This window comes from Merops nubicus, unplaced genomic scaffold (genome assembly GCF_000691845.1).
Source record: "Merops nubicus isolate BGI_N331 unplaced genomic scaffold, ASM69184v1 scaffold30015, whole genome shotgun sequence".
Lineage (NCBI taxonomy): Eukaryota > Metazoa > Chordata > Aves > Coraciiformes > Meropidae > Merops > Merops nubicus.
Window position 1 is genome coordinate 4,470 of NW_008609402.1, and position 23,318 is coordinate 27,787.

The 23,318-nt window shown below is 43.9% G+C and overlaps 1 protein-coding gene across 1 annotated transcript; it reads right to left on the reverse strand.

Moving 5' to 3' along the window:
• Window positions 1-295: 295 nt before the first annotated feature.
• On the reverse strand, window positions 296-22,831 carry TADA2A (transcriptional adaptor 2A). The gene is made up of 14 exons (XM_008940592.1): window positions 22,700-22,831; window positions 21,569-21,628; window positions 20,848-20,939; window positions 19,256-19,413; window positions 17,833-17,921; window positions 17,041-17,113; window positions 10,715-10,778; window positions 8,734-8,777; window positions 8,079-8,189; window positions 6,627-6,698; window positions 5,872-6,004; window positions 5,137-5,180; window positions 2,466-2,539; window positions 296-756 (listed from the first exon to the last, which is right to left on the reverse strand). Exons 1-14 carry the CDS (start codon window positions 22,829-22,831, stop codon window positions 571-573), a joined length of 1,332 nt encoding a protein of 443 aa, XP_008938840.1. The 3' UTR covers window positions 296-570.
• Between the last annotated feature and the right edge of the window lie 487 nt (window positions 22,832-23,318).

Here is a 23,318-nt window from a genome sequence, read left to right on the forward strand (position 1 = left end):
TTTCCCATCCTTTATCACAATTAAGTTAGAAAGACTGGACCACTGCAAGCTCTATTTTTACACCCTTGGGCATGTGCTATGTCTTTTGAAAGCTGCCATGGCTTCAGGAAGCAGTACAAGAAGGGAGGGCACTGTATTTCTAGAGCCCTATGCTCTAAGTGTGACTTTCATTACGTGCTGCTCCTCTGTCCTTGTTCCCTGTCACTGTCAGAATAAAAGTACCCTGATCCTCTCTTTAGCTATGAGAGGTGTGAGGAATGAATGCCCCTTCACATTTAACATCAGCTTATATGGCATATGATTCTTCCCAGCACTATGTGGCAGCGTAATTCTGACAACAGCAGTGTTAAACAGCAGAGGCAAAAGGAAAGCAGACAAAGAAATGTCAGCATTCACAGGGTTTAACAAAGCTCCCTGCTTGTTTCTACAAAAAAATCAAAAAAAGCCCCAAAAGATTTTAAACAAAAGGAACCGTCCTTCATTCGACGCTGTTAAAATCTTTGTGTTGCCAAAGTGACTTCAAAGCTTCTCCACATCTGTCTGCTGCAGCCGAGGCACCGAGGTCTGTCCTCAGGCTTTTGTGATGTACCCTTCTCTGATGAGGAAGTCGTAGATTTTCCTGGTTTTGTTCACATCGATCTTGATGAGCGCTCGAGCCTGCGCCAGTCTCAGGCCTCCTTGTTTGTTACACTCGTTCACCAAAGCAGCTTTATACTCTAAATAGGCTCCAGGGACCAACCTCACCATCTGACAGAGCTGGAAGACAAAAGGTGAAGTTAATAAACACTAACGCTTCTCACACGCTTCCACGCTGTGATCCCTGTTGGGGGAGTAACATCCAGAATATTTTTCTGGGATGGTTTTCAGTGTGTTTTTTTTGTATAGGGGGGAAGCACGCAGCAACTGCCTGATGAGCTGCTTCGATCCACAGGTAGGGAGGGGAGGAGCTTGCTGGCTGCTGCATTCAAAAACATTCCTGACTCAAAAATAAAGCAGGAGGATGAAAGCAAGCTCTCGACTCACAGGAGCGTAACCATGAGTGTGTCCTGTGTGGGCGTTGTTCTTTACAAACCCAGGGAAGCACACACATGCCACAGAGCCTCGCAACCGGCAGTTCGGCTGGCTGGACGGGAGCCAGGGAGGGCAGCTGCCTCCTAATCCCCTGCAGACTCTAATACCTTGCTACAAAGGCAGCTCTGCACACAGCAGAGCCCAGGATGGCAGTGGAGTGTTTGGAAGTTTGGGAGAGGGAACTGCCTCCCCACCGCCCCGCGCCGCTCCGGCTGTGTCCAACCCAGCCTCCCTCTGGACGACGTGCAGGACCAGGCTGCCCCCTCCTAACAGGGAAATGCTTAATGATTCTGATAGGAAATTGCAGAACTTGGAGGAACTCAGACTTCATGTCTCAGCTGACGAGGAAATCAGATTCCCCACACAGGCTAATGTCCTAGTGCCAATTATTTCTGTGCCGAGTGGAGCCAGAAGTGCCGTGTTCCAGGGCGAATCTGGGAGCTGAGCTTTGGTGCTGCCATCTCCAGTGAAGGGGAAGCAGCTTCCACACGCAGGAAATCGGCTGAAACGCACCAAAATCTGCCTTGTGGACAATCAGAGGGCAGATTATGACTTCTATGAAAAGGAAAAAAAATCCCAACTCTTGTATTGCAGTAGTCCTGCAGCATTGCCTGTCACTGAATTAGGACCCAGTCTGTGGGGCTGCAGAGGGCAGCGAGACGTGGCTCCACAGCAGGCCCCTCGCTGTGCTGTCCCCCCCCACGGGGGCTGCAGCCCCATTCCTGCCCCTGGCTGACCCTCCCTGCACCTCCCATCCCCTCAGGTGCCTGTGCAGCACTCTGCCCAGGGCTGTGAGCCACACACTGAGCTCAGGACCTGCGGCTGGAAGCGAGCCAGGCTCCACTCTGCCACACGTGTGCACAAAAAGCCTGGTATGGGCACTATGAGGCAAACATGGAAATAAGATGAAAAAGAACAATGTGCTGTTATTGCCTCTGTGGTTCATGTTAGTGTCACAGTGAAAAACCCACTGTAACTGGTTGAGGTTTGCTGTGAGATTTATATCATGTCAGAAGAGCTCTGCTGTTCGGGTTCACGGAAGTCTTTCAGGAAATCCTCTACTACTTCTAAACCCAATGTTTGTTAAGAAAAAAAAAACCCTCTTTAGTTCACCCCAGTCTGACAAGGGAGGAAGAGAGGAGGTCACACTCTGGATGTTCTAACAGCACCTTGGTGTGCTCCACCTTTCTCTGCTAACTAAGCTGCCTTGCTGCAGCTACGCTGCGTGTCGTACAGTGACGGAGACTGAGCCCGCAGCAAAACCCGAGCGAGTCCTGTCAGCTGGCGAGAGGAGCCAGGGCACAGAGCTGAGGTGATGTGCACAGCACCCCAGACAGACGGTGTGAACACCCCCCAGTGTTCTGCACAGACCATCTTCCTGTTCCCCTCCTCACCTCCTTCTCCTTCTCGTTCAGCTTCTCGGTGCCCGGGAGCCCTGTGAGGTTCAGCGGCGGGGCGCTCCGTCTGCCTGCGGGGACAAGGAGGGAGAGCACTGGAGAACTCTGGGCAGCCTGGTGGTGGCTGTTCCTTAGGTGTGCTATTGCAGGGGCAATGAAATCCCCGTGGGGGTAGCCTGGTACCATCCGAGTGTTTATGGACAGGGATATTTAGGGCTCAGCACAGAAATGGCACTGATCTGATAACAGGCTGTCGTTAAGGGCTGGGAATACTTGCACCAGGACTCTGGCTGTCAACCCTGGCTCGCTGGCTTTTAGGAGGAGCTGTCAGACAACAGCTTTCTGTCACACTGTTGCCAACTGTTTAGCTGGTACCTCCTGAGGGAACCCGGGGTCAGTGCTGGGGGCACTGGCTCCCAGCCGTGGGGCAGCCGGCGCGCTGTGAGGATGCAGGGGTTGTTTATTGGTGAGATCCTCACAGTGAATTTCTCTGGTGTTACTGGCGACTTCACAAAGCAGTTTTCTTTAAATGCCTTTACAAATGATGCAGGTATTGTAAAGGAAACACCATTTGTGGATTTATTTTTGTGTGTTATGATAAATGGTGCTGAAAGAAATCTCCATCACAAGGTAGCCTGTTGTCACTTTTGGTACTGTTTATAACTTTCCTGAACTTCAGTTGGTGCAGCTGAAACTTTTGTGAGGGCTCTCTACTTGCAGGTTTGGGTTTCTTTTCCTAATAATTTTGTTTTTTTTTTTTAAACTTCCACATCTCAAAGCCAGGGTTATTTATTTGCATTTTTAGGATGTCTGCTGCCCTGTGCCGTGAGTTGCATATTTAGCACTGTTAAGGGAGAGGTCTCTTTAGCCTGGGACAGACTCCCCAGGTCTGGCAAACCGATGAGATCTTGGGAAATCTGCAGCTCCACTTTTCCCAAGGTCTGTGCTGGCCACTGCTCCAGACCTTGCCCTGTCTGGGTCCTACCCCTGGGACTGGGGAGTGTCTCTCTCTCCTGTGCATATGTAGGAACCAGATGGGGGTCTGGGTGAGGGGAGCCTGATCAGAGAGAACTGAAAGGCTAGAGAGACACTGGAATAGTGACTCTCTGGTAGGTGTAGACAAAGTTACTTCTGAGCTTTGCTCTGTCCTTCTATGGCCTGGAGAGACCATGCTATGAGGAGACATGACTCTTTTATAAACCTAGGAGATGATGCAAACACACAAACTACACTAAAGAAAGCATTAACACTGCAAAGCCAAGCTCTCAAAAGCACAGAACCATAGAATGGTTTGGGTTAGAAGGGATCTTAAAGATCATCTAGTTCCAAACCCCCTGCCATGGGCAGGGACACCAACTCAAGGAGTAAAGTTATGCAACATTAAATTGCCCTCTTGTATATTCACTATGAAGCAGCCTTTAATTACAGGGACACGTGGCAGTTTTCCTGCAGTATCCTTCTCTTATTCAGTATGCAGGATGTTTGTTTAATTAACAACTATATGGTATTTTGTTTGGGTTTTGTTCAACATGTGATAATGGCTGTAAACACTATATGCTATTGGAGGTCCACGGGCAAAACAATTCATGTTCTCTCGGGCTCTTCTTTATGGGCCACCAAAGACTTGACAGAAAAAATGAATGTACTTCTTCACACCAGCCCTTCAGCTGGGGGATCCTGTCCCTGTGTCGTGGAGTCTGGCTGCTCAGCCTGAGACACACAACACTATCTATCTTCTCTCCAACACACCAGACCCTAGTGATACATCTGAAGCCCAGTGCATACTGCCATGACCAATGGCCTGCTTCTCTGACCCAGATTGCCAAGGCTCCTGGCAGAAGTGAGGAAGATATAGACTTGGTGTCCACCTTTGAGGAATTGGGTTCAACTGGTTTATTAGCAGCCATGTAAAATCTGGATGTAGTGACTGAGCTAAGAGCCTGTTTTCCCTGGCAGCATTTAACAGCCTTATAGTAAAACTTCATCCTTGTCCCATTCATTGCGTGCCACGCCGTGAGGTCAGCAAATGAGATGGGGTTTTATAGAAGGCTTGCTCATGAGGGCCTTAACTGACCCCTGAATGTGGCCTTACTTGGCACTAAAAGAAGCAGGGGTCTTCTTGGTGGAAAAAAAAATGCAATTTTTGATGGCAGAACTAAAGAATATAAAAGCATATTCACACAAAAGGAACATTGAAGTTGCACAGGCACCCTGCATCAACTCATCCTGTCACTCTGCAGTGCTGGATGCTACAGCCACTGTCTGCTTCTCAGGGAAATGTTTTTTGGTGCTCTGCCCTCCCAAATCTGCTGTATGTCTGCTTCGTATTGCTATGGTATGTGCTATACAGCTTTGTTAAAAACCTACATTATCCTTACCTTTCAAAGATTAGATTTTGGTCTTATGTGAAAATTCTTCTCTTTCCTGCCTTGTTAATATAGGATGGGTTTTCCAACTGTAGTCAGAAAAATCCAGAAATTCAGCAAAAACTCCTACAGTGGAATGAGTTGCAGATTGAGGTAGTGTTCACTTAAACAGTGCTTCACCACGAGGCTGGAGGACTGGTGCTTCAGCACTCAAGCAGAAATGTCCCTCTCCTGCTGGCTGGCAGAATGCTATTACTGATGTATGGCTGGCTTTTGATCACAGACCACCATCTAACAGTTACCTGAATTTGAAGGAGCTGGTACCGTGGGGCTCAGGCCGGAGTCACTGAAAAGAAAGGAAATTTTCAAATTACCTTCATGTTTGTTTGGTTTTTTTTAACAAATAATGGCACATATTGGCCCTGAAACTGCTTTGTCCCCAAGTTCTAATAATAACGCAACTCAACCGCCGTAACCTGGGCCCTGATCTAAAGTCAGCAGGATTTCTAAATATCTAGCACTCCCAGGCTGAAGACTGGCTGAAACTTCTTTTTCTTAAAAAAAAAAGAAAGGCAAGGGGAACGACACACAATAAAGAATTCAGTGGAGACTGACTCGGGAGTTACAAACCCTCTGCCCAGGCCAGATGGGCACACAGGATGCGCCTCCTTAAATCAAAGTGCTTGTGCAGGGTGACTACACATTAATAATGCTGCTACATCTAAAATCATCTGAAACATTTCGAGTGTCATCTGCGCCCTCATTAAGATCCAGACAGACCTCATTTCCCTCCATGACTTTATTAACAGCTGTTAAGTCCCTGAAATCTAAACCACAGAAAGCTGAGCTGCTGCTAGAGCCTTGCCCGCGCTTCAGGGGCGCTGTCGCTGTTGCCCACAGCTTCTTGCCCTTCTGAACTGTGCAGACTGTTCCTCCTGTAATGAACTGGGAGTGTGTGTGTGTTAACACACAGAGGAACGTGTCTGATGCCCCTGGCTGAAGGGCAGGTGTGAGAAGCAGTCTGACTGTGCCCGTACATGTCTGCCTGCCTGCTGAGCCACTGCTGGCAGGCGCTGCTGTCCTGGATGTACTGCAGGACTTCGGAGAGCATCGTGCGCTTCAGGCGTTCCTCCTCCCTGCTCTTCTTCAGGTGGTCATAGGTTCTGGCACCTGCAGTGAACAGACACCACGTTCTCACCAGCTGCCTCGGTCACAATCTCCAGACTGTTGTTTTTCTACTTTAGGAAATAAGTGAGAAGCTGTTCTCTAGCTCTGGACCAGACGCTGCTATTCTCTCTCATGACAACTGCTTGGCATGGGAAGGTATTAGATTCCACCCTGTGCTCCTCCCCTCCATTAATTTCAGGCCAAAACCAAACAAAAAAGGCTGCCAGGATCCAATTCCAGGGTAAACCAGGCCATCCAGTTATGTAGAGGTCTTAAGCCTCTCTCCAGATACCACACTTTTTGCTAGGTGGTGAAAATGTCCAGAGATAAAGCACTGGAGACCACTGTGCCATGACATGTATTTATTTTTCTGAATCTTCTGCAAAGTGGTGGCTAAAGCAGAGCTCTGGCAGACAACATGTTCCCCAGGCTGATGGCTCAAAGGAGCTTTAAAAAAGCACAGCTGGACTGAAGCATTATTGCTAAAGCCTTGCTCTGTTAAAGAGCTAGGCAAGTGCAGTTCAAAAATAAGTGCCTTTTTATTCAACACGTGCTAAATGTTGTAAAATTACCCTTCCACACCTTGATGAATGGGAATGGGCTGAATAATGCATCAGGTACTTACTGCAGAAGTTGGTGATTCCTGCTGCTCGGTATTCCTGCAGCCGCCTTATTTCCCTCCGCAGCTCAAATTCCACTGGTGTGCCCCACGAGCAAGCAGAAGGGAAATCCAAAAAAACACATGTGGGTCAGTGGGGTGGCAGTGAACTGTGGTGTACCACAACATTCCTGTTTCTCATTTGGCTGCGTGGTTGGGCTGTGAAGTGTGTGGAGCCACAGACAGGGTTCACCCCTCTGCATCAGACCTCGACCTCGCTGTGCCTGGCGCTCCCTGATCACAGATTTAAGTGGGTTTCTAGTGTTTGTGTGCTCAGAGAATTTATTTTAACTCCACGCTTTGACAGTTCCTTTGCCATGTGCTGGACAAGGCAAATAATAATGTAGGATTTCTGGAAGGTATTTCAATAGGTTTGAAAAACTACTCCATCCAGGCTCCTTACAGCATCTAATATCGTCTTTGAAGTACGATTTTCATAACTGGACCTTCCAAAATTTTTCCTTGCAGACAACTCTTTTTTGGCAGTCAGTAAGATTAAACACCCGTGTTTCTTTGGCTCAGAGATATTTACTGCCTGTAGCTTTTATCAGCTGGCTTCCAGGCACAGCTTAGTTTTACAGTGAGCAAGTTTGCTCGTCTCAAATTTGTTTACTCTTACTCCTCAGGAGATCTGTGTAATCTGTGTGCTTCACTGTCAGGTTAACTTGAGGACTTTGCTGACACTACAACAACAGAAGTAGGTTCCAGGACTAGCATTCACACAGGAGACTCAGGATTTTGCAGGATCATACTCCTGGTATTTCACAGAGGGTGTCCTGAAAATACAGTCACAGCTGTTTAAATGCTTTGTTCCTTCTAATGAGTGACAATTTTCCCAGTTTAAGTCACAGAATTAAGCAGGATGTAGTGACTCGTCCTGGAATTTGACTAAATGCATTGCTGTGATCACACAGAGACCTGAGGTGATTCGGTGACAGAACAATGCCTCTTCCTTCAGGGTAAGGGAGATAATGACCCCTCTGCTATATAATTATGTACACATATAAGAGTTCAATGTGTATCTTTCACAGAATTCACGGTTTGCTGCCAGCTACCTCTCTCTCCATACAGATGTAGATTTTAGGGATTTAGTTCTTTTGGTGATACAGAGTCCCAGTAAATGGCTAGTGGTCTTTTGAGAAGAAAATGCTACTCCTAACACATGACCAGAATGTCCAGTCAGCTGAGAAATCAAACAAAGAACTCAGATACAGTTCACTGGAAGAAAACACTTGCTGCTCACTTAATATATCAAACCACAAATGTATTTGTTTTTCTGAGGGAGTTAGATTGGGGAGGAGCAGAAAAACAACCTCCTGCCCTCCAGAAGCAGTATGTATTTAGGAAGGATTGTAGATGATGCAAGCTCTCATTATGCCTATTGGAGAACATCCATGCTAAGATCCTCGAGACACTTACACGCGTGGCTTTCGATGAACTTGTCGTGCTCCATCGGCCCAAGAATCCGTGCAAACCGCCGCATTGTTTCATAAAGGTCTTGAACTTCCTTTGGGTATCGCCTTTCCAAAACTGGAGGGGGGAAAAAAAAGAGTGACACACCTCACCACTCCTACCACGAGCAGAGAAGAAATTCAGTGGAACCTGAAGCGACTACCAGCCTCTGTGAACTGCCCAAAGATCCAGATTTGGTACACGCTTCTCGGCCACTTTGGTGTCACGACTACAAATTGCTGAGCAAAAAGCAACAAAATTACACAGCCCTCAAAATGCTAAAAGCATCAAGGATGATATTGAAATGTTGTTTGATCATTTCCCAGAATAGTGAGATGCACTTAAAAGGCCTGGATGTCACCTTCACCCCTCTCCTTCCTCTGTGGAGACCGAAATGCTTCCGAAGAGCAATTCTGAGGCAATAACTGAAACACTGAGCTGGGAGCAGTTAGAGCCAGCTGGCTGGAAACGGTCAGGGCAGGAAACCTGCTGGAATTCAGACCATCTGAATGTGGTCCAGTATGAACAAACCACACTGCTGCACTGGAAACAGTGAATGTGTGAAGCTTTGCTTCCTGAGTACAGGCCACTTCAAAGGTAAGCAGTTACACCAGATACTCACTCTGAAATTTTCTGAGGTTGATGAGGCCATGATCTCTTATAATTCTGGAATTGAGAGCAAAATGGTATTAATAAGAGGCATTAACTGCTTTTATTACTCCACATATACAAAGACATCAGAAGAAACTTTGATTTAGATCATCAGGGGTCTAAAACTAAAACATGTTTGAAATTTCCATAGCCCTTGAGCTGGCCAGCTGAGAAACATGATGTAGTGACGTAGTGTGGCTTTAATCAGGGTGAATTTTGAACAGCACGGTGTGCATTAGCCCAGCTCTGACAGCACTAAGTACAAAGGGAGCTACAATTGCTTTAAAGGGTTGAAATTGCTTCTTTAGGCACGGATTTCACATCTACAGTGTTTTATAACCTGTCCTTCCAAAATTGGAGGTACAGAAATGTCTCACAAAGCGTGATTTCCAGCTTCAGAGAGAGACAAACGTCCTTCTGCCAGAGCAAGGGTGAGAGCTGGACTGTAAATTTCATCACTGGGAGCAGGAGGAAGGAATTTTCCTATGACAGTTTAGATTTTAAAAAGAGGGAAATGATCTGGGCAACTCATACATCTGAAATGCTCCTGACAGGATCAGGGAAATGAGCAGAGTAAAAAGGCAGGTGAGATATTTACAAGTGCATGACAAATACATTTGTCACAGGTTTCAGCAGATGTCATGTGGTCACTGCTACGTGGCCATTCTATCAACACCTGACTTTTGCAAATGATAAGAGATACTACAAAGTTGGGCTTGTCAAGGTCAGGTTGGAATTTGGTCTATAATTTTAATCCATTACATTTTCCTTAGGACAAGGGACTATTCCTGACCCATGCAGAGAAGGCTTTCTGAGAGTGACATCAGCATTTTTATGTCATTTTCCAGATTTTTGTCCCAGCCTGCTGTAGAAACTTTACCAAACCTGGCACCAATTTCAGTTATGTAACAGAACCTTCCTTTCTTTCCACATGATGTGATGCATCATAATGAAAATTCCACCACATAAATATTTCTATTTATGAATTATAAAGAGCCAGGTCAATACATACTAACTCTTACCTGTCATTCAGGAGAACTATGCTGTATTACAAGGACAAGTTTTGTCCAAACTACTAATTCTTCCACCAGGGAGTAATATAGCAATTTATAATTTTAAATATTGAAAAAATTATTTGAAAGTTATATAAAAATTGAATTTAATGAATAGATTGAGTCATTTTAGAAAACTGTCAAATGAACTGAATAAATTATTCAAATTCCCATCAGCAATAGTTATCTTTATTACACATTGTGGAAAACTAACTTATGGACCACTAAGAATGAAAAATGACGCAAACATTTTTATGGAGAACGTGGGGGTCTGGCAATTAGTCACAGACTGGCAGCTTTTTTTTTTCCCCTCCCTCAAGTAGAAAATTAATTATGTACAGTCCATCAGCAGTATGTAGGGAACAAAAAGAACAGAGATTTGCCTTTTTATTTTCTGGTTCCTAGCCCTGGATCTAGATGGTGTTTCAGTTTCCCTTCTGCAACATGGCTCTGTGATCTCCTAAGGTGTGCCAGAAGCTTCGTGATTTCTCTGTAACTGCATTTGGGGTACTTGTATGAAGAGCACTGTGTACATGACTTTCATGCACTAAAAAGGACTGGAAAATGGGCTTTCCACAATTAATGACTTGTTTTGAGAGTGTTTGTGGTGTGTAGAGATCCCCTGTCAACCTCGTGGACAAACAAGTGTCAGGGTCTGTTCATCTGCGTTTCCTGGGCCGGTACGTTGCTACAGCCACGTGCCTGATCTTAACCTGTGCACAGGAGGAGAACCACACCTCTGAGCTGAAGCCTCTCATGCAAACCTCACAGCAGGGCTCCGTGCATGGGAATTGTCTGCAGGATGCTATAGGAAATCAATTACATTTAGTATCAGGACAGCACCAAGGGTCAAACCATGGTAATGAAGCAAAAGAACACAGGTCTTGCTTGAACACTCACTTTTTTCTTCTCTGTCTTTCCTTTAACCTGGAATGATAGATATCTACAACTGCAATCTTCAGAGCTGCAAAATAATAATAATAATAATAATAATAATAATAATACAGAAGTAATCACTGTATTAGGCTAATTTTCAAGCCTTTATGTTGATGGCAGGCTGAAATGGTCATTCTATTTTGCTGTTTTGAAAATCCTGTGGCAATTTGACAGGGGCATAAACTCCCTGGAGGCTAACCTCCTGCAGACTACATGTGCTACCTCTAGAAGCTTTCTTTTGCTTAATCTTCCCAAACACATTGCTGCCTGTAAATATGAACCTGGGTAGATCCTGAGAAATCTTTTCCTCTTCCTTCTTGGAGTGTTTTACTATTAGCCCTTGATTGCACGCATGAAGGAACAAATATTAAGTACTCCTTCTCCTGAAAAGCAAGTTTATCAGATTTAAAGACCTGAGGTATCGTCTTTGGACAGAGTCTTCTTTACACAGAACAAGGAGCTCAAAAAAAAAAGAAAAAAAAAAGACAGTTCTAAACTGTGAAGATTCAAAGTAGCCTTTGCTACAGTTCTTAAAACATCTAGAGGGATTTAGCTTGTTAACTTCTAAACTTCTCTGTCTGCCAGAAGAACACAAAGAATAGTTCATGGCAATGTGAAGAATCACAGGAAAAAGCCATGCTCATTAGAAATCATATCCTTCTCAAAATCAAATCTGTCTGCAGTCTGGCTGAGCCCCTCAGAGATCCTTCAGCTGTGCTTTCCTGTAACCATTAGGTTAACGAACTTTTTTTGGTAAATTCCTGAAAGAAAAGATAAGGGGACACCTAATAACCTCCCCTTTCCTCGTTCTGTTAAATAATGCAAAAATTGTAGGTCATTAAATGAGCGTAGCATTGGCTGCTTTCCTGGCTGGCTTTTTCCTTTACATTAATCACTCCAATGTGCCCTCAGAAGGCAGAGGCTGAAGTCTTGCCCGTGGTTTACAGGCTGCAGGGACAACAGGCAGCTCTCTGAACTAAGCAAGTGCCCGTCCCCTTCCAGCCCATGGTGCTGTGTGAACAGGGGTGGCCCAATGCCACAGCACCCAGAACCCACTCCTCTCTCTGCAGCTACAGGAAAAGAGCAGAACCGACTCTGGCACTTTATTGACTGCACTCTCTGCTAAATAATTAATCATGCAATTAAGAAAGAAGTTGTAGTTACATGTCCGTTTTAAAATACGTATTTCTAGGTAAATCCCAGCAAGCCCTGAACCTCCTGGCAACTCATCTGTGCAGCCCTCTGAGTAATAAAACCTCCTATAGACAGGGCCAGCTATAGCCCAAAGGCTGAGAGTCTTTGCTCAGGAGCCAGCAGGTTGGAGTTACATTTGCTGATATCCTCTACTAGCAAAAAACCCTTCAGTTTACACCAAACCCATCTGATGTTCATCTTGGAAGAAAAGATCACATATAAAGATAGTGGTACAACAGTCTCACTTCTTTTTGCAAATTTCTTGCCCAACTGGAGTGTTCAAGAAGCCTCATGTATTTTCACAAGGAGATATTTAAGTCTCCTAATTTAAGAACAAGCACAGGGAGCAAATTCTTCCTCTTGCTTAAATGTGGGGACAAGAAATTGGGAAATGCAGCAAGTTAAACATGAATGAAATAGATTACTAAGTGTTGGAACCGGTGCCAATTTATGGAAAATATTTTTGTATTTTTAAGCCCTCTGCAAGCTAAGCTACCATGTTATTTTCTGGGGTTTGTGTGGGCAGGAGTTAATAAGTACATGCAGAAATTGCACTGGAGAACCTCTATAAATATCATGAGTAATTATGCACCTACAACCATTTTGGATGCTTTCACCTGAGCGCACAATATTCCAAAAGAAATTATGATCAGCTGGGAAGGGGAAGGAACATTCATGAGAACAAATGAAGGAAAGGAAAAAATGGAGCTTCTGCTTACAGAAAAATTAGTATTTGCTGCCACATGCACTTCTGGAGGGGCTTTTGTTTTTAATAGACGTATTCACACAGGAACAGCCGCTTACAAAATGTGGAATGCATGAATAACTCAGACCACTATCCTGCTACATGCTGCATTGGAATGAGAAGAGAGATGCTGTGAGAATGAAAATGATTTGCCTGTGCTTCTCCCCCTGGGCTGAGCCAGGGAGGCAGCTGGTCACATGGGTAACTTGAGATAATCTGAGCTGACACCGTGTTCAAGTGTCCATTCTGGGAGATGATAAGGCTCTTTGAGATGGTCAGGGTAGCTTTGAAGGATCCAGTGATAGGTGGAAATTCAAGCCCCTTTCCTTCATTCCAAAAAAAATCAAAATATTTGGGTTTCTCAAGAGTGTGTCCAAAATAGTTTCTTTGCTTTTCATTCTTCTTCAGCCTCATTTGGTCTGCAAGATCTTTTCTGAGCACTAATGAGCGAGACCTTTGTTTCATGCTAGCATGCAAGGCCCAAATAATGGGAAGAATGCAAACTAATCAAAGTAAACAGGCTGTGTATCAGTGTGTGCCTTGCCTGGTACAAACTTCATGGCTTCAGTCCAAATTCACCCTCCCTAGAGGAAAGCAGGACCCCAGGCAAACAGTGTATCTGCCTTCAGAGCATGTCAGGAACTTCCACAAAAGAATAAACATCATGTAATATTTAGAAGGACATCAACTGCCTTGTATCTCACAAAATGAAATTTCACTACCATGCAGCCAGAGTTGCAGTTTATCTCCACTCATGCTTAAACTTGTGCTTTCAGTGATGCCTTTCCAGTGTTTGAAGTGAAAATCATTTACATGAGAAGAAAAGGGGGAAAAAAAAAGCCAGGAATAAGAGAAATTACTAAGGTTCTCATTTGGTCTGATGAAAACTTGTAATTCATGAAATATTCAAGCACTCTGGGCTGAATCTGATTTGTAACTAGTTGTTTCTTTTGATCTGCCCATGACGTTTTTCTTAACTGCAATATGTCTTTGCATGCACTTGTAGTGCAAGCACTGAATGAACATTAACAGTTTGAGCAGTTAACTGAAAGATGAGAGATTTCATACAATTTCTACCACCTCACCAATACCAAGAAGTGACTGAACAATGCCTGTGCCCTCCTGTGTGGTGGGAGGAGCTGGTGAGCCAGCAGGTTTCTGTGCTGCTCATAAAGGCTGCCTGGGAGTCTCTCCACCTTGCATTTGTGGGAATGCTGAGAACTTGTTTAGAGTGACACAGGAAAATATAACAGGGAAAAAGTAATGATATCAGGAAACAGAGGTCAAGCAGCTTAGATTTAGAACTTTTTATAAAATGATTTTTACAAAACTTTAAGAAAAGCAGAGTGCTGTGGAGGAAAGGGCAGAAAGGGGACTTTGTTCCAATGAAAGCACCAAATATTCCAGTGTTACATGCAACCTGGACATTGCAGTGTTGATTTGTGACTTGTGAAATGAAAGAAAGAGGGACCACACAAATTATTCTGGCTGGTGTGTTCTCAGGGTCTAGCTTGAGTAACTTGCAGACAACAGAATATAAAAGTAGTTTTCAAAAATTAACCTTGAACCCAGTGAGTTTTAATATACAACAGGATATTTTTTCACAAACTTGATACTTAATCTAGGCTGCAAGACCCCATTTGGGTTTCTTCAGGCTATAAAATGTGTTAAAAACCCATTTTACATCTTTACCTTTAAAAAAAAAAGGTTGCTGTTTGGCCAGCACAAATGTGTCTGGAGCAGGTGTGGAAAACAGCCACAGGGCTGCTTTTCAAGGACACTTCTGTGAGATCTCCTGTAAGAACTTTGCCAGTGGGCAGGGCTGGGGTGGAGACAGGTTGGAGCTGCTGCCTGGGAGCAGTGGGACAGGCTACAAGAACCTGGGCCTGCAGGGCTGTCTCACAACCTCCTCTCCCTGTTAACTAGAAAGTACAAAGGTTTCTCAAGTCATCCAAAGGTCTGTCCCTGCCTTCAGATCCAAATGTTGAGCCATTTTTGAGGTTCATTTCATTTCAAAGCCATTTCATTTGAGCTTGCAAAATATTCTCAAGCAAAGTCAGCATCTGAGATCTCTGAGCTGCAGGACAGGGAGGATGTGGCTCCTTCCTTTTTTGTCTTAACTTGGAGAAGGGAAAGATCTATTTCCAAAGTCTTTTAGAAAATTATTCCTTCTCTCCTCAGGATGCCTCATATCAGAGGGAAAACAGCTGGCTAGACCCTGGGACTTCATTTTTCAGAGGCATGCTCTCTCACGTGGGCAGACCCAGGACAGCTGTGGGAAGGAAGATGCCAGAGTTCCTGAGCTAAGAGACAGAAAATGGAGCTGGTCACACTCCATAACCTCTGCCAAACAGCCTTCCCAGGGCAAATGCCTGACATCCTCTACTAAACACTGAAAACAACTGAAGAACAGACTAGAGAACACCCAATGAAATTATCAGGCAAAAGATTTGACAGACAGAAGGAAGTATTTTTTCATACAACACATAATTAAGTTGTAGAGCTCCTAACTCAATTGTGGACCTCACTGCTACAGGATGTTACGGTGGCAAAAGTCCAAATATCTCTAGTTGTAACAGTAGTTAGCTAAGCTTGTGGAGGATGAGTCCTTTGGTCAAAAAAGTCTGAACACAACCTATGGTTCAAGAATTCTCTAAGCTCACCACTGCAGGACGTGTGGAAGATACCCCAGGAGAAGCTATCTGCCCATACTTGCCTTTCTTAAATTCTCCTCCTGCATGTCTGCTGGGGGGTTCTAGTGGGACACAGCTTGTCAGACCAAAGGGGCTGGCCCTGCATAGTTTCAGAGATTCTGAAGGGAAGAGGAAAGCTGATGGCATTCTGATAGAGAACTGAGACAAGAGGCTGGTGGGACATACCTTAAATGGCTGAACTGTGCAGCAGGAGGAAGGCAGGTGTGAGAGGTATGGATGACAGTGCTGGTAAACCAGCTTGAATGAACATTAAGCTATGAATGAACAGAATTAGGAGATTATTTTGCTTTTTTCAGTTTACCAGGACTCAGAATAGAACACAGAAGCAAGAAAATATATCTTTTAATAGCAATCAAAAAGTAGAGAGATGGTGTGATGAATCTGTGGCATGTCCACAAGCCTGTCCTCCTCTCAATAAACATTAAAAGGGAAGAGAGACTGACAAATGATTCTCATACCCTTTTTTCAGCCAAGGGAGTTTGCATTCCTTAAAGGTCCATGTACACTGTACTAAATTTGAAACTGATTTTTTTAAGTTGGGTAAGACTGTCTGTATGTAACAGGATTTGTCTGTCTCTGAGGGATGCTCAGGCTTTAGCTCAGCACTGCCTGAGACAGATGGGAGAATTCTGAAGCATAAACACAGTACTTTTACCCACTAAAGGTACTTACAAATGTGTGGGGAAGTATGATCTTTTCTTGTCTATGGATTAAAATGTCATTTTCCTAATTCCTGTTATTTGGTATTATCAAGGCAGCTATGCTCACAGAAACTCAGGAGCTGTAGCTGGACTCCTACAACCATCCCCTCTGCAATAAAAAAGGTGAGTTGTCACTGCTAAGTCTACTATAACTCAGTGTGCCTGTGTAATGCATGAAAAGCCACTCAACTTCACAAGTGGAACAGGTCCAGTGTTGTACATAGTGTTAAACTACACACCTCCTCCCTGCCTGTGTTAACACCTACCCTGCTATCAGGTTTCCTGAACTAGCAGGTTAGAATAATTGACCAATCATCTTCTAAGAAATTTGATAGAGTAAGGGAAAGGGCTGTTAGCAACTGAGAGGAGTGTTCCTCTTTCTGAATCAGCACAAAAGTTGTGCTTTGTAATGATGCTCACAAACAGTATGTAGAAGGAAAGAATATCTTTCAGCTGGTGAGGGGAAGTCATATCAAGGCACTGATGTTTCTGGTCTTTAACAGGCCTGTGGGTCTGTTTATCCAGGCTTTGCTGTACTGCTGTTTCCAGACAAACTGATAATTTGCTTCTACTTAGCTAAAGCTTCTCTAGAGTTTATACTGGATAAAACATCATGTGTCTTTCCTAAAGAGATGACTACTGCTGGTGGAGGCTACTGCATTTCAGTCATGTGCTACTTTACAACCAGTTACTTTTCAGTAGTGAGTGAAGCACATTAGCCTATAGATAAGTCTGTTAATTAAGAGCTTTTAAAAGAGATTTGAAGGTGAGGCCCACAGAAATGCCAGTGTTTTAATCCCAGTGCACAGAAGGGAGATCATTAAAAACGTATGTTCACTTTTTTAAAGAGTGTGTAGAGAAAAAGAGACCCAAGGACATGCTGTGTGGGCACTCTGAAGCTTTGTTTATGGCAATGTACAAAAATATGGGACTTACCATGCAAAATGTCTGAATCATCTTCTACAAAATCAATATCTCTCAAATCCCATTCAGCATAGTTGTCAAACTCCTGTTCAGAGGTGATTAATAGTTACTAACTAGCACTAAAAAAATGGTATCAAGCTTCAGTATGCACACAAGTACTGCAAACAGATATTTTACTCATACACTGGTGCACAAGGTTCCATCCTTGAGCAGCATACATCACAGGAGAGCTTTAACTAGGGAATATGTCATATGCACTCCCATGGCTGGAACAGGAACAGGATGCTGTGGTAGGATAATGAGAATTAATCAGGTAATCTCCATGACTCCCACAGCGTGGTGGAAATTCTGTTCAAATGTACAAAACCAGCCAGACCCTAGATGGCTGAATTCATTACTCCATGGACAGAAGCTCACTCTGCAATAGGAACTGGGGCCCTGGGCCCACAGCTAAAAACACTGAAAACAATGCAGGTCTTTCAGGGGATCTTTGGATCAGGCTCCTGTGTGTTTCTCTAAGGCAAACGAAACAGAAGCATGCTGAAGTGACCCCTTTTGCTCAGCATCTAATTCACAGCATCTAGTCTGCTTACATAAGGGCCATTCATTCCTGGACATCTGGTGGCAGCAGCAGCCTCAGAGCCCCTGCACCTTGAGCTAGGCTCTCAGACTTTCCAGCACAGCTCTGCAGCGCCACCTCTCCAATTAAATCCTTCTGTTAATCACTCAAAGACCTGTAGGCAGGGGCAAACAAGTGTGTGTTCAGTAGCAGATTTAAAATAATGGGAGAAGAGAGAGTCTTACCTCAACAAAGTCAGCTCTCGCTGGCATGTACCCAGCCATGTCCCTGGAGAGCAAGGAGTCAAAAGTTGGCCGTGGGGGATCATCAGCAGCTGAAAAAAAGAAAGGTTTTTAGTTGTTGTGTAGGGCTTGGGGGTCTCTTTTTAATGATCTGTAAATAGGTGTTTCTTTTGCAGGAAAAGTGGGAATAATTAGCTGAAGAAAAACACCCTGGCTGGGCTTTTATGTTCAGAAAACGACTGAGTTGTCTGGAGAAAAATGCAGTAATCTGAGATCTTCAGAGTATTCTCAAAAATCAAACACAGGAATTCAAGGTAATAAATAGGTTATGAAATGTAAACTCTACATTTCAGAGCTCAACATCCCCCTGGTAACCCTCTGCAGATCACTCGGGCTCAGTGTGCAGGTTCTTTTAGTTAATAGCAACAGGGGTGTTAAATCTGCCATCTTCTGGGTGCTGTTTTCAGAGAGCTGCAATTAAAGCCACACAGCTCTGAATTTTTACAGTGCTTCCCAGCTGAGGAGCTCAGTGTTTTACAGATGGCCATGGACCAAGGCTCACATCACACTTGTGAAGGAGCTAAGCATTATAAGTCCCATGCCACAGCTAAAGCAGAGGCACAGAGAATTTGTCTTGGCCCGGGTCACAGAAAAAAATCAATGACAGGCAGGGACAGAACCAAAATTGTCCAGTTCCTACTGCTTTAGCTCTAACCACTTTATTGTGAAATTTAAACCTCCAGATGCCAAGCAATCTTTTTACTGAGCCGTTCTGAGGAGCTTTATAATGGAACAGCTGCTAGACTGGGGGAATTCTAAAGATGTTAAATTTAAGGAAAACTGAAAATGTGTTAAATTGCTGAAATCTGACAGACAGGCAGTTTTAAAGAGAGAGGTGTAAAACCAGCATAGTTTAAAGGGAAGGATTTTATGACCAATCTCATCAGCAGTTAGGCCCAGTACACAGTGGACCATCAGCTGGAAGGTTTTAGAGGTAGAAATCCCTCTCTGTTAACATTAAGGACACACTGTGGTGCCACGCCACGTGAAGGAGCTTCGAGGGAGCATGTCCTTTAAATGAATATGCACATCTAGGCTTCTGCTGTGGTGGTTTCTGTGAGTGACCATTTCCACTGGCTGTGCAGGAACTTCTAGTGTTGGGAACCTGCTGCCTGTCTCAGACCATTCTGTTCCCTCCCTTTTCCCACTGCACTGGCAGTTTTCTTTACTCCATGCACCAATGACTTAACATCGTGCGACGAAAACCCCACTACTGACGTTATCCCTGTCAGCCACCAGAACAAGCTCTCCTTTTAGGAATGAAAGCAGACTGCCCGTGTGGCCCACGCCTTTCTCCAGGGGCTGCTCAGTGCAGTTTGGGGGAGCAGAGGCCTGGCAGGGCAGCTGGGGGGCAGGGGATACTCACGGTGGAAAGGGATGGCGGTTTCGCTGTGCTGCGCCTCCTCCGCCTGCCTCAGGCTCAGCAGCGTGGAGGCAAACAAGGGATTGTTGATAAAGTGCTTCATATAATGCTTCTCACACTCCTCCTTGGATTTGGTACACATCTGGTTGGCCACGTCCTGCCTGAAGCGGGGAGAGCGGGAGGCTTAATGTGAAGAGCATAGAATATTGAGGGTTTTTCCTCTAGTGGGAAAACATCATTTTGGATAAGAGACTGATCGTGTTGTCTGTGCAGAACTGATCTGTGGTGGTGTCTGAATTCACATGGGGTGTACCAACACTGAGCCAACACTTGAGCACTTGAGACAGAGCTAGGGAGCACTTTTTTGGTGGTCATGAGCAATACAATTCTCTGTCTACATGTGAAAAAGTCCCTGTCTGAGGGAACGTATCAAATCTTTTCTATGTTTTAATTTACTATTGTTATTGGAGAGACTGTATACATTTTACCAGCTCCAGGTAATGGTAAATTCTAAGTCTGGAATTGTATTCTGCTTCTCAAGTTTCTCTTGCAATTTCAACTGGATAGTGGTTTCCCTCTTTGTGCAGTGCTGTCAAACAGGGGGTTTTTGAAACACCAAAATGGTTGTACTGAACATATTCTAGAAGTCTTTGCCAAACGTTCTTGAGCAAGTGGTTGACTAGAAGTATGAAGTTTTAATAAAAGTGCTGTATAAGTTGAGGATTTAAAAAAAAATTAATTTCAATTCACCAGCAGCAATCATTTTAATTTCTGTTAATCTGAAAACTGGATGCAAGGGATTCCAGAAAGAAAAGTCAGTTTTTCCTTTCTTTGGTAAAGGCTGAAAAAAGCCAAGTGTTTAAGGAAAAAATTCAGATTACTTGTATTGCTAAGTAGGGCAAAGTGTCCCAGGCAGCACACTTGCAGAACACAACTGCAACAAGTTTTCATTCTTAATTATGACAGCAGTGTACAGGTAAGAACTCACAGTTCTCCTGCAGTGGAGTCTGGAGTTCTAGACTTTTAGTACAGCTGTTTTTTTTCATGAAGGAGAAGAGAGAGAACTTGTGACTACAGATCTCCTTTATTTATAAATGCATAAAAATCCTGCAGCAACAGAACATAATGAAAAAATATTCATTTTTTCCAGTGCTCGTTATGACAGAGAAGCAAGAAACCTCCAAAAGTAACAATACCTGGCTGGACAACTGTAAGCAAACTGAAACCACCCAAGGTAAGAAATTCTGCTGTTGGTTTTTACATAGGAGTAAACTGAGGCACAGAAAATCTTGTGCAGTAGCTCATCTCTTTCAATACCTACCAACTATAACGTGAACTGAGGGCACCTGGTACTTCACTGGGGGTGACCCACATCTCACAAGAAGCCTGTGACAATTTCCTTGTATATCTAACTGCAGATCTGGAAATAGAACCTGCTACCCCAGTTTTCCACTCACTTCAGCTGCTACCTTACTCTCACCCACAATAAGTCATTGAACATTTAATGTGCACTGATGTATTCAGTAAGATCCAGTGAGATGAAAGGGAAAACTACCCATCATTGCATGAAGTTGTCTGAAGCACTAAATTCTCACCAGTTTCCAAATCCACAGTCCATCACAGCTTCCAGGAGAGCCATCTCCTCTTGAGCTGTCCAGTTAGGATCCAAGACAGGGAAATCAGAAGTCTGGAGAGGAAAAAACAAATCAAACTGCTGGGATGCTCCTCTGTTACAACCCACCACACGAGGAGCAAAGCAGTTCTGAACTACAGGGCAGCACAGTACATCATACTGGTAGTTTTAAACTTTTACTGTGTCCCATGAAACCTGAACAAATAAAACTGCTGAATTATTTAGGCCATTGGGTCATCAACTACAATAACAACTACTTTGTCACTACAGATCTTTGGAATACACTGTTACATGTAGTATCTAACAGCTGTAATTCAACAATGTTATGCTACAAAACGCAACAGAAATTACTGTGGATTTTAAAAATGACTCATCTGGGGGAAGAAAAAAGAAGAACAGAGAAATTGACTCACATGGTTAAAGATTTAGAAGTCTAGTGAGATGCACTTTCCTATCAAGGCACAATAAAAACCTGTAGCTTTAAATGTCTCCACTATTCCATTATGTTCCAGGTGGGAATTTTAATTTCCTCTAAGGAAGACCTTTTCTTTTTTTAATAGTTCTAAACCTTTGAATCAAAGAATCACTAAACTTTTCAGTGTAATATCAGTAAGCAAGGGTCTAACTCCTGGGAGTTCTGAAAGCTCAGGTTTGAGTAGGTGTTATCTAAAAGGAGTATTTACCATTATCTCATAAGTATGATCACTTTGATGTTTCTTGTATTCAAATCCTCGTGTGAAGCACTGTGGAACAAATGATGAGCATTATGTTAGTCTCTCACTTCTGCCCTGAGAACATTTTAACTGGTCCTTTTTCCCCTTTTACTCTCTGACCCCTGGGTATCCAAAGCTGACCACCTCATCTGCTGAAGGAGAGAGTCAATTTTTCTGATTTCATTGTATAAAAAACATAAAATGCTAGAAAATTCTGCCTTAAACTTGTGTTAAAACTGTCCTGTTTTGCACCAAGATGTAACCCCTATGACCCAACACACCTTTCTGTTAGGTATTTATGGCAGAGTCAGGCAGGTGAGAGAAGCCTGGTGGTGTGTTTTAAACTGGACTGTTCCAGGAAGAGACCACAGAGATTGAAAACATAGTTTCCCTTTCATCTTGGTTTTCTGTTTAAAAAGCACCAAAATGGTTTGCAGCTATTTCCCACAGTTAAATTTCTGGTGTTTTACATACAGGTAAATGAACAAAAATATACCCAATATTGAAAATACAAGTTTATGTATTTTGTACATATCTGAGCACAAAGCTAAGCTCCATTTCCAGTTTTAGAGGTTACTGCCATTTGTTAATCATCAATAATGCAAACTCGCTTACTTAATAATTAAAACTAGCATCACTTTCTATGGTTATCAGACCACACACATCATTTTTAAAGAACTGTAACTGGTCACAAACAATTATTGTCAATGTTGGAAACTTTCCCTAGATTTTCATTACCATTTGGGAGGAAAACACCAACATGTGGTGACAAATAGTGTTTTTTGATGGCTTTTCTTTTCTATGCCATAGAGAGTGACAGAGGTGGTACCTCCAGACATGCATGCCACTTTACACACTCAGGCTGACTCTCTCTTTAGGTGGCTTTGGCTGCCTTCACAAGGATCTTGAGCTGCTCGTGCCTCAACTCTTCAGCCTCCAACATTTGCTTTGTCATTTCCCCGTCCCTGGGCAAATAAGTGTGTTGCTACAAGTTTCCAGAGACCAGTTCTTAATGTGTTTCTGGAACAGTTTGGCACTGGACAGGCCTTTGATGACTTCCCCAAAGAAATTAATGCCCTTGCTTTTTATCCTTGCACTCACCTGCAGACAGAGGAGGAAGGGAGGAGGCCCACACTCAGCACACTTAACGTAGGGCTCTGTGAGGTACGAGGAGCAGCCTCGGCATGGAGGCTTGTCAAAAGGGTCATCTGTGAAGCCAAAAGTAAATCTCATGCAAGACAAACGAGGCACTGGTTTTGCAATCCCCTAAATTCATTTCTGGCTGGTCATTTTAACTCAACTGTATATAACCTCTCTCCTACTGCAGCTTCCTCAAACAGCTGTTAAATGTCCCTTGTTCAGCTAGGGTTGTCAGAGATGTTGGCACTGCATCTCCACCAGCCTTGATACACCAAGGGCTGGACCTGAACTGGTGCAAGAGTCAGAGCAAAACCTCCTCAGTCGCAGCCTCCTGGTCCAACCTGTTGAGCTGTGATTTGATCCAGTGCCCCTGCTCATGTTCTGTACTGACAACCAGAGCCAAGGCTTGTGGGGAACACTGCACAGACAGCTGCAGTCTCCCATCCCTCTGCCTCAGGTCAGACTATTGCTGTGGCTGCAAAGGCATCGACAAGATGGTGCTGTAACCCTTCCAAACCTCAGACTGCTGAACAAGGAGCAAAACACTGCTCTGAAAGCTTTTCTTACTTTGGTCACTGCA

Coding starts and splice junctions, on each gene's coding strand:
- TADA2A (XM_008940592.1), bottom strand. CDS start 22,831: ATGAGATTTACTTTTGGCTTCACAGATGACCCTTTTGACAAGCCTCCA. Junction 8,190..8,733: donor CAACCTCAGAAAATTTCAGA/GTGAGTATCTGG, acceptor TCCCCCCTCCAG/TTTTGGAAAGGCGATACCCA. Junction 757..2,465: donor TGAACGAGAAGGAGAAGGAG/GTGAGGAGGGGA, acceptor TTTGTCTTCCAG/CTCTGTCAGATGGTGAGGTT.